Genomic DNA, 11,102 nt, shown 5'->3' on the forward strand with positions numbered 1-11,102 from the left:
ACACCCTGTATATATACGCAGTTTCCGCACAACATCCTGCGATCGGCTCGGATGACCGTATTATTTCTTAGTTTAGTAACTTATCGAGCTTCAATAAGATTTAATTGTTAAAATTTTGTGTCTTTACATGTTTATTTGGAAAAAAATGTGATTTCATATATATATATATATATTTTTTTTTTTATATTGAAATATAACGCACTCTGTGTTTTTGCACAACTGAAAAATGACGCGAAAAAAATAACATATACATATATGGTTGAATACAACAGTTCCATAATAAGTTTGGAAAAAAATGGATTGTATTTTGAAATGTGTTTTTATACATGTGCCCGAGAAATACTTTTTTTTTACACAAACCTACGTTGCGGAGTTGTCAAAAAGTTGTGTATTCAAAATAATTACAATAACATGTGTGCGTGTGTGTTTGTGTGTGTATACAACATTAATCTATTAATAATCCTGCGAACGAAAAACCTAAAAGTAATTACTTATAATTGTTGAAAAAGTGCCCCACCCCCCTCTCGGCTGACGATTTTGATATCGACGTGTTTAATTAATTAATTAAGATGAGAAAATATTGTTTTTCGATTTCCTCACGTATCCCCGTGTGACGTACGTCAAGATCGAGATCGTCGGCGGAGGAGGGGAAAGAAAAATAAATAATTACTTTTCTAAAATAAAAGAAAAAAGTCGCTTTTTCATACAATGCATCATTATTTGCATATATGCTCACAATTATAATTCTATTTACAACTGGCAGAGATGGAAATGGCATTTTAACAGTTTGGTTGGTCCAAGGGTGGTTTTTGTTTTTTCTCTACTTTTTTTATTACGATGACACTATATCTCAGTCCCCTCGCAAGATGAGTGTATAAAAATAAGCTCTTCCTTTTCTTCCTTCTCCGTGTCACGTATAAGATCGTTAATTAAGAGAAAGAGTTAACGATAACTCACATTATCGCTAAGAGCGTGCCATAAACGTGTATATATATTGCTATATATATATGAGCTACCGTACGTAAAACTAAAGACGCGCGGATCGCTGTCAAATCTTACAGTGGTCATTACGCTAACGCAATAGTAACAATAATTAAGTAATAGTAAAAATAATACAATTAATTTATACATTTCGATTATAATTAAGTGGTAACGCGCACGGTATACAATTAGCGTTTAATTTTTTTTTTATTTTTATTTTATTTTATTTTTTTGACAGCGGCCCGAATGTGCTTTGCGCAGGCAGGTCGCTCGCTGGTTCTTTTTTTTTTTGTTTGTTTTGTCAAAGCGGTCAATTGTTTTGTTAACGTCGTTCTTGTACATACAGCGCCCTCAAAATCGCGCGTGCGTGTGTTCGCGTTCCAAACGAATCCTTATTATTTACACGTGGCCGTTACTCGGGAATCAGAAAAAAAAAAAAGTACATGTCAAGCATACCGAGCGGAGCAACGCACAGGCGCGAGAGAGTTCACGAGTCCTGTCTTTTTTATACTTTTTTGTTTTTTTTTTTTTCCGTCACTTCCGTGTCGAGACGCGCTCGTGTCGAAAGCTCATGCTTGCTTCGGATGGGCGACGACCGCGCTCGGTTCCGAGCGGAAACACGACAGGAGAAAACCGGTATACATGAGGAAGAGAATCGCGATCGCGATCAGCATGTACATGTAGATGTTCAGTTCCGGTTGTCGGTATCGATTCTTGCGTAGCCACTCGAGAACGTCCTGTTCGTTGTGCATGTCACCTGTGTGTAAAAAAAAAAAATTAGGATTCTTTATAGGATTTTATTTTGCAGGATATGCGCGAGTGTTTTTGCGTCCAAAAATTTGAGATTTGAGAGGAATAAGCTAGGCTATACTTTGTTCAGAAAACTGATTCGCTCACCTCTGTAAATACTAGGGAATCGTTTGCGAAAGTAAACAATAGCGGGAAGCTTGGTGACTCCCCATTTTCTAGCGTATCTGGGATCCGCCATTTTCACGAACGTGATGTCCAGATTGTCGGTCTCGCCGTCAATCTCCTCCAGTTTCTCGTTCACGTCCTCGCTCTCCTGGCTGTCATGTTCGTCTGAAAAAAATGACGAATGTAAAGACACAGATCACCAAATATACGGTCGTACACCGAAAAAATTGTATTCTTGTTTTGAGGAGAGAGAATATCACACTTACTTTAAGTTATATTTTATAATAAAATAAGCGTCAAGAAGAGTTTCTTATTTTAAGAGAAAAATCCTCTAAATAGTAATGTTGATAAGAATATATACTGATTAGAATATAAAAATCTCTCTATAGAAAAACATATATATATCTCACTATCACACACACACACACACACACACACACACAAAAAAGACTATATTCTTAAATTAAGAATATATTCTTAAATAAAGAATATATTATATTATAAGAAGATTTTGTACTTAAAAAATCTTCTTAAAGATTTTAGATGATATTCTTCTGAAATTAAAAATATATTCTTTATTTAAGATTTTTTAAGTATAAAATCTTCTACTTACAAGAATATAATTTTTTCGGTGTATATATATATACACGTACACCGAAAAAATTGTATTCTTGTTTTGAGGAGAGAGATATCTCACTTACTTTAAGTATATTTTATACTAAAATGGGCGCCAAGAAGAGTTTCTTATTTTAAGAGGAAAATCCTCTAAATAAATAATAATATTGGTAAGAACATATACTGATTAGAATATAAAAAGCCTCTATAGAAAAACATATATATCTCACTATTGTGTGTGAAAAAGACTATATTCTTAAATTAAGAATATATTCTTAAATATAAAGAATATATTATATTATAAGAAGATTTTATACTTAAAAAAATCTTCTTAAAGATTTTAGATGATATTCTTCTGAAATTAAGAATATATTCTTTATTTAAGAATATATTCTTAATTTCAGAAGAATATCATCTAAAATCTTTAAGAAGATTTTTTAAGTATAAAATCTTCTACTTACGAGAATATAATTTTTTTGGTGTATAAAAATCTCTTCAATTTGATATCTCAATTTAAAAAGAATTGTGATTGGCTCACTCACAAAAGAAGACCGCGAGAAACTCGTTCTCGTCCAGCAGCTTGTCCAGCATCTTTTTGTTAACTTCTTCGATCTCGTTCTTGATCTCGAACACGTCCTGGGATGTGAGCCACTGAAGTATCTTGTCTTCCTGGGTGAGATCGCCGTCGTACACAAGCGGCGTTTTCTTCCGGAAGTACACGAGAGACGGAACATTGAGCACGTTGTATTTTTCGGCCGCCTCCGTGCTGGAGATCTTGACGAAGTCGATACCGAAGAGATCCGCCTCGCCGTCGATTTTTTCTAACGCTTCCATAATCTCGTCACATTCCGGACAATCCTCGTCATCTGGGGAAGAGCGAGCGTAAGAAAAAAAAGAAAAAAAAACACTCTCCATTTCGGATGAGAGATCGATTATTGTATTACGTACAAAAGAAAACGGCCAGGAAGGGAGATTCTTCGAGAAGCCGTTCCAACATTCTGTCATTGACGGATTCGATTTCGTCGGCCAGTTCTCGGTTGTCGTCGTCGATCAGCCACTCGAGGACCGACTCTTCGTTCTGAAGATCACCTGCGCGATTTCGAAACGCAAGAGAGAAAACACAAACGAAAATATTCGAATAAAAAAAAATACAAGAATTAAAAACAATAGAAACTTAGGATAAAAAAAAAAAAAAAAAAAAAAAAAAAAAAAAAAAANAAAAAAAAAAAAAAAAAAAAAAAAAAAAGAAGAATCGAACCTTCGAACAAAAGAGGATTGCCGTTCCGGAAATAAACAAGGGCGGGAAACGTCTTGATCGAGTATCGCTTCGCTAGCTGCGGGTCCTGAATCTTCACCATGTGAATCCCAAATACGTCGCACTCGTCGTCGATCTTTTCCAAACCTTCCAGAATTTCGTCGCATATGTGACAATTCGGTTTAGCTGCGACAAAGTAGTTAACGTTGAGATTAACGCGAAAAAAAAAAGTCAGAGAATTAATTGAGATCGGCAGCGCGCGCGTTTGACTTACTGAAATAAACCGCCAAGTACTGAGTCTCTTCGACCGACGTTTCCAGCATCACTCTCGTGATCAGTTCGATACGATCCTCCGTTCTCTGAGTGATCAACCACTGCAGAACTTCCTCCTCCACAGCGAGATCACCTGCGGAAACAAATCAAAAAAGTTTCGCGAATAAATCCAAAAATCACGTTTGCGTGTCACCGGAGGACTTCGTCGCGTCAAAAACTGGCAAACCTGAGAACACGTTCGGCACTTGATTCTCGAAGTAGACCAATACCGGAAAGTCGGTCACGCCGTAATCCTCGGCTACCTTAAAATCCTAAGAAAAAAAAAAAATATATATATATATACGTATATATAAAAACAAATATAACGAAGATGTTCTTTCACCGAAAAAATTGTATTCTTGTTTTGAGGAGATATCCTCACTTACTTTAAGTATATTTTATACTAAAATAGGCGCCAAGAAGAGTTTCTTATTTTAAGAGNAAAATCCTCTAAATAGTAATATTGATAAGAATATAAAAAGCTTCTATAGAAAAACATATATATCTCACTATCGAAAAAGACTATATTCTTAAATTAAGAATATATTCTTAAAAATAAAGAATATATTCTTAAATAAAGAATATATTCTTAATTTCGGAAGAATATCATCTAAAATCTTGAAGAAGATTTTTTAAGTATAAAATCTACTTACAAGAATATAATTTTTTCGGTGTATATACATATATATATACACGTACACCGAAAAAATTGTATTCTTGTTTTGAGGATATCCCACTTACTTTAAGTATATTTTATACTAAAATAGGCGCCAAGAAGAATTTCTTATTTTAAGAGGAAAATCTTCTAAGTAGTAATATTGATAAAAACATATACTAATTAGAATATAAAAAGCCTCTATAGAAAAACATATATATCTCATCGAAAAAGACTATATTCTTAAAAAAATGATGTGTGAAGAGTAGCTCCAAAAATTTTAAAACAAATGATTAATTTAAGAATATAACAATTGTTATATTCTTAAATTAAGAATATATTCTTAAATAAAGAATATATTCTTAAATAAAGAATATATTCTTAATTTTCTTAAATAGAGAATATATTCTTAATTTCAGAAGAATATAATCTAAAATCTTTAAGAAGATTTTTTAAGTATAAAATCTTTAAGAAGATTTTTTAAGTATAAAATCTTCTACTTACGAGAATATAATTTTTTCGGTGTTATCGTGTCACAAGCAGAGTTTTTTGCTTACTTGCGTCTTGACAAACGTGATGCCGTGTCTGTCGCAGTCGTCGTCGATGTTCTCCAGTTCCTCGAGAATGCTCACGCATTGCGCACAGTCGTCGGGATCTAAAGACAGATCCATTGTTTACTCGTCTTTTTTCGCGGAGAAAAATTCTCTCTCTCTCTCGAAATTTAAACTACCTAATAGAGGCGATAAACTCTTAAAGTGACGAAAAAAATCACACATCGATGTATTCATCGACGATGCCAACATTCTACTCGATACGAGGAGTGGGCTAAATACTAAGGCGGAGTATACATTGCGCGTGTAATGTCTTCTATTTTTGTTTGTTTGTTTTGTTTTTTTTTTCGACGAAACAAGCGAGATAAAAATTCGCATGCTGCCGATCAGGATCTGTAGGTCACTACTGGCCGCTGTCTGCTTTGTGTTCTGTTCGCATGCTTTGCTCTCGTGCACACGTGCACCTGTGTAACCCCCGTGTACATAAATAATATCGATATATATATGTAAATATCAGAAAAAAAGAATTTATATAACAAATGTTGTTTCTTGGTGAAAGCGTCTTAACGTGAAACATTCGGCCTGGAAAGCGACGGTTCTACGTCAAATTCTTTGTTAGCTTATAAAAACATCGACGAAGAAGAGAACACTGATATAAACCAACCAGTCCCGTCTTTTTTAGTAGAAATTAATAATGCGTTAATTAATATACATGTGTATAATTTCTCTCTCAAGATTTTGCTCGAGGAAGCAATCATCGTCGATCGTCAGCGTTCTTCAATAAATAAATCACAATAAAAACAGGCCAAATTATAACGAGCAAAACATCAGAAGTTATTTTTATTATTAAAACAATGTATTCAATTTTAACAAACAAATATACGTTTCGACTCTACTTGAGTCTACGTTTGATTTTTGACTTCAACATGATCAATACATTTGTGACGTCGCACATTATTTATTATAATGTGTGAGATTTGTCGTCAAGTAAGTTAATTACAATTATCAACAATTTCAGGAATGACTCTATATGTAGTAACTCGGTAAAACAGTTTTTATATATATACTTATACACAAATTAAAATAATTATATCCAATTATTCAAATTTATATGCCGAATATGTCCATACAATTTTATACACGGAGAATTTCTTTCTTTAAGAGAATGGCTTCAGAAATATTCCATATCAAATTACAAAATAACTCTATTAGTATCATATTAGATACAAAAAAAATTATATAAAACTATATTTTTACTATATTTTTAAAAAAGTTTTGATATATAATCATATATATAAATTACAAAATAACTATTAGTATTATGTTAGATACAAAAAAAATTATATAAAACTATATTTTTACTATATTTTTAAAAAATTTTTGATATATAATCGTATATACTTATACACAAATTAAACTTGTTATATCTAATTATTCAAATTTATATGCCGAATATGTCCATACAATTTTATACACGGAGAATTTCTTTTTTTAAGAGAATGTCTTCAGAGATATTCCATATCAAATTACAAAATAACTCTATTAGTATCATGTTAGATACAAAAAATTGTATAAAACTATATTTTTACTATATTTTTAAAAAAGTTTTGATATATAATCGTATATACTTTAACACAAATTAAACTTATTATATCTAATTTATGCAAATTTATATATACCGAATATGTCCATACAATTTTATACATGGAAAATTTTTTTCATGGGGATAGAATTTATAATATATAATTTATAATACTGAAGAAGACTCAAGTAGAGTCGAAAACGCATATTTGTTTGTTAAAATTGGATACACGTTGTTTTAATAATGAAAATAACTTCTGATGTGTTTCGCTCGTTAATTTGGCCTGTTTTTATTGTGATTTATTTATTTGTAGATATATTACGAGCTTCGTTTTTATTAAATTGCGATTTTGTAACATTATTATCAGTGTTCTTTTTTCCTACGAGAAAAAAAGCGCATGCACTAAATTAACGGTTTTGCACATGTACTCAGGGTATCTCGGCTGTGATCGAGACAACTAATCTGGAACATAGACTAAGAAATTTATAGACGGAGAAGGAATTACAGAGAGAATAAAAACAAAACAAAGATAGAGAAATGAAGGGAATAGACAACGAAGAGAAAGCTCGATAAATCTTGCTTTGATCTTTGTTGTACCGTCGGAATCCTCGGGCCCCTCGTGATCCGCGTTCTTGTGGTCCTGCTTGTGGCGCATCTGCTTGCGGTACGCCTTTGATTGGCACATGTCGCAAAGCGTTCTGTTCCCTACGGCATTATTAGTACACAAAAAACGTGTTGTACGGCATCACGGAGAGCAGAAAAAAGTTGTGACGCGAGCTGTGTGTGACAAAAGTAGAGAACACGGGTGATCGAAGTGAAAAGGTCCGAGAACATTTGTTAGCACCTTCTTTGTCACAGAAATTGCGTGGGAATTAATTTAAGTGGCGCGAAATACATTGCAAGTATCAATCATCGGGGGGAGGGATTTGACATTCTTTCGTCAGATATTCCGCTTTTCTACGGGAACTTCCTAGAAATAGCAGTTTGATCTCGTTAGTTGGACGAATACTTGCCGGAGTTCCTCGTTAAAAAAAAAAAAACGATAGTCGCGTGTTGTAATCGCGCGATGAGAATTTTCTTTTCGCGTTCAAGTAGAAGAGAATTGTGTCGGAGATTCTTTCAGCACAAAGTTGCGCAATTGATGCGACGTTGCAATACTTACAGAAGTACACGGCTAGAGATTCCGATTCTCGTATCAGGTTCAAGAGATCCTCGCCTTCCAATGCCTCGATCACCTCGCCGGACGGATCCTTCTGCGTCATCAGCCACTGCAAAATCTGTTCCTCGTCGTACAGATCGCCTGTCAATCACGCATCAACAGTACAGTAAAAAATCGTGCGTCAAAATGTAGAACTTTTCTTGCGTTACGACGTTTTGATTATCACTTCAATGTAAAATTAACACAATACTGATATGTTATTATTTTTTTAATCTTTTCACGCGTTAAATTTATGTTAACTTCACAAATTAACATTTTTTGCATGTCATTTAAAAATGGAATATTGTTTAAGTGCTTTTTAACACAATGATTTCAATTAATCTAGATGTCTCAAAGTCAATTTAACGTACTAAAAAAATTTTAAAAATCTGTGGCCACATTGTACAAACTAAAATGTTTTATTAACATTTCTTACGAGTTAAGAGGGGCCTGGACCGTTCTGTTATTACCGATCGAAATAATTCGTATTAAGAGGTGTTTTTCGTAATTATTGCTCGGATAGAAAAACGGCTCTACAGAATTAAAGAAAATAATAAAATGTATTTCGGACACTTTTCAATATATCAAAAATGTAACAAAAATTTTTGATTTACAATTAACATCAAAATTTTTTGTCACATTTTTGATATATTAAAAAGTCTCCAAAATACATTTTATTATTTTCTTTAATTCTGTAGAGCCGTTTTTCTATCCGAGCAATAATTACGAAAAACACCTCTTAATACGAATTATTTCGATCGGTAATAACAGGACGGTCCAGGCCCCTCTTAATGTAACTACTGTTTTATGTAGTTTTAATCAGGGACTTACACCGGTATGCAAAATACCGGTATTTTACCGATATTTTTGGGTAATGGTATGAAAACCCTTATGCAAACCGAAATGCAGATATACTTGTATGACGTCATACCGGTATACGATAATACCGGTATATTTACCCATATTTACCTATATTTACCGATAATTTTTTCGTGATTTTTAAAAAGTAATATCTTAAAACTATAAGTGTTGTCATTATGTTGATAACACTTTTTAAGCGATTGATATTATATTAANAAATACATTTTATTATTTTCTTTAATTCTGTAGAGCCGTTTTTCTATCCGAGCAATAATTACGAAAAACACCTCTTAATACGAATTATTTCGATCGGTAATAACAGGACGGTCCAGGCCCCTCTTAATGTAACTACTGTTTTATGTAGTTTTAATCAGGGACTTACACCGGTATGCAAAATACCGGTATTTTACCGATATTTTTGGGTAATGGTATGAAAACCCTTATGCAAACCGAAATGCAGATATACTTGTATGACGTCATACCGGTATACGATAATACCGGTATATTTACCCATATTTACCTATATTTACCGATAATTTTTTCGTGATTTTTAAAAAGTAATATCTTAAAACTATAAGTGTTGTCATTATGTTGATAACACTTTTTAAGCGATTGATATTATATTAAGAAACTAACAGAAGACGATTTTTACAATTTATATATAAATTTGTCCAATACGAAAACATGGGTCAGAGAAAAGCAAATTTTGTACACGAGTATTTCCAGTATATGATTCATCGTGCAACAAATCATTATGTTTAATTAATGATTGTAGACATGAAGTTACTGCAAGTAGTTTTAAATATATTTATATATACTAGACGTCGATTATTTTTTAAATAAAATATATCTTTAGGAAAATCATGCTACAAATCTATTGGCACATGTATCTTTGACTCATCCGCATGAATTTACATTAGTCATGCTACGTAATAAAAGAAAGCATGAAGAAATAGCTGCTTCAATTGGTTGATAAAAAAAAGCGTCTTTATATTTTGTCGGTCTATAAGTCCAATAAGCGGTAGGAAGATTAATTATGCAACAAAAATTGCTATCTAATTTTTAAGAATACCATTAGTAGAAATACCGAAATAATACCGGTATTTTATTACGGTTTTCGGTAATGTATCGGTTTCGGTACTATAACGGTAACGGTAAGACTCAATTTCGGTACTATATCGGTTTCGGTATACAATCTCTAGTATAATACCGGTATTGAAATCATACCGGTATTAAGTCCCTGGTTTTAATTATTTTATATGTTATTTTTACATCACGCTTACAGTCAAAATAACAAATATAAATGTAAAGTATTGCGTCAAGTATTTGACTTTACTAGTTTGTCAATAAGTGACTCGCAACGAATGAGTTATTTTAACGTAAAATTTAAAGTGGACCTCCTGGAAGTGGAACATGCAAAAAATGTTAAAATTACCATTTTTTTTTTACTGTGCAGTACAGTCGTTTTTTATCCAGTCTGTCTGACGTAAGATTGTTTGTTTGATCGTCTCTTTGTAGATACCTGCGTATATCACCGGTTCTTTCGAGCCCATTTTGAAGAACAATATAGCCGGTAGCGCGAACACGCCGTAATGCTTTGACAGTTGTTTGTCGTCGATCTTCACGAACTTGATACCGGCGTTGTCGGCCTCGTCGTCGATGTGCTCGATCTCCGCCAACACTCGGCCGCATTGTTTGCAGTCGTTGCTGTCTAAACAAGATGCGCGACGTATCAAACAACGCGAGATAAAAAAAAAAAAATTAAAATTCTGCGACCGCGCGCACGTGACGGTCGCCAAAAACTCGGAAGTATTATTTTACACTTACAGAAAAATACGGCTAGGTAATCGGTCGTTTGCCGAACCTTCTCAAACATCTTCTTGTTGATGCGCTCGATGTGATCGGTGAGCTCCATGTTTTCCGGATTGGTCAGCCAGTCGAGGATCTCCTCCTCGTCGTCGATGTCACCGTCGTAGTTGATGCTCTTACCTTTGCGGAAGTAAGTGATACCAGGCGGATCCCGGAATCCATATTTCTTCGCCATCAACCGATCCTTCATCCGCACGATTTTTATCCCGTACTCCGCGGCCTCGTCGTCAATCAGTTCGATGTGCCTGAGCACTCTGGGACTTTCCGGATCCTCCTCTTTGTCTTGAACGATTTTTTTTTTTTTTTTT

General features: G+C 33.6%; 1 protein-coding gene across 3 annotated transcripts in view; it reads right to left on the reverse strand.

The window, feature by feature from the left end:
• Positions 1-313: 313 nt before the first annotated feature.
• The window catches only part of LOC109856764, a 55,184-nt gene continuing 44,395 nt past the window's right edge, over positions 314-11,102 (reverse strand). For 2 of the 3 annotated variants that reach the window (XM_020432396.1, XM_020432395.1), the window contains 12 exons: positions 10,753-11,076; positions 10,448-10,636; positions 8,029-8,166; positions 7,464-7,571; positions 5,291-5,388; positions 4,266-4,350; positions 4,041-4,172; positions 3,770-3,952; positions 3,460-3,600; positions 3,054-3,377; positions 1,879-2,061; positions 314-1,738 (listed from right to left, as the gene is read on the reverse strand). In XM_020432396.1, coding sequence (XP_020287985.1) covers positions 1,551-1,738; positions 1,879-2,061; positions 3,054-3,377; positions 3,460-3,600; positions 3,770-3,952; positions 4,041-4,172; positions 4,266-4,350; positions 5,291-5,388; positions 7,464-7,571; positions 8,029-8,166; positions 10,448-10,636; positions 10,753-11,076 — 2,093 coding nt within the window. In that variant the 3' untranslated portion in view covers positions 314-1,550. The remainder of the gene's footprint in view (positions 1,739-1,878; positions 2,062-3,053; positions 3,378-3,459; positions 3,601-3,769; positions 3,953-4,040; positions 4,173-4,265; positions 4,351-5,290; positions 5,389-7,463; positions 7,572-8,028; positions 8,167-10,447; positions 10,637-10,752; positions 11,077-11,102) is intronic. The other variant, XM_020432397.1, reaches the window with a different exon arrangement.

Source organism: Pseudomyrmex gracilis, unplaced genomic scaffold (assembly GCF_002006095.1).
Source record: "Pseudomyrmex gracilis isolate BER0280 unplaced genomic scaffold, ASM200609v1 scaffold_133, whole genome shotgun sequence".
NCBI classification, from domain to species: Eukaryota; Metazoa; Arthropoda; class Insecta; order Hymenoptera; family Formicidae; genus Pseudomyrmex; species Pseudomyrmex gracilis.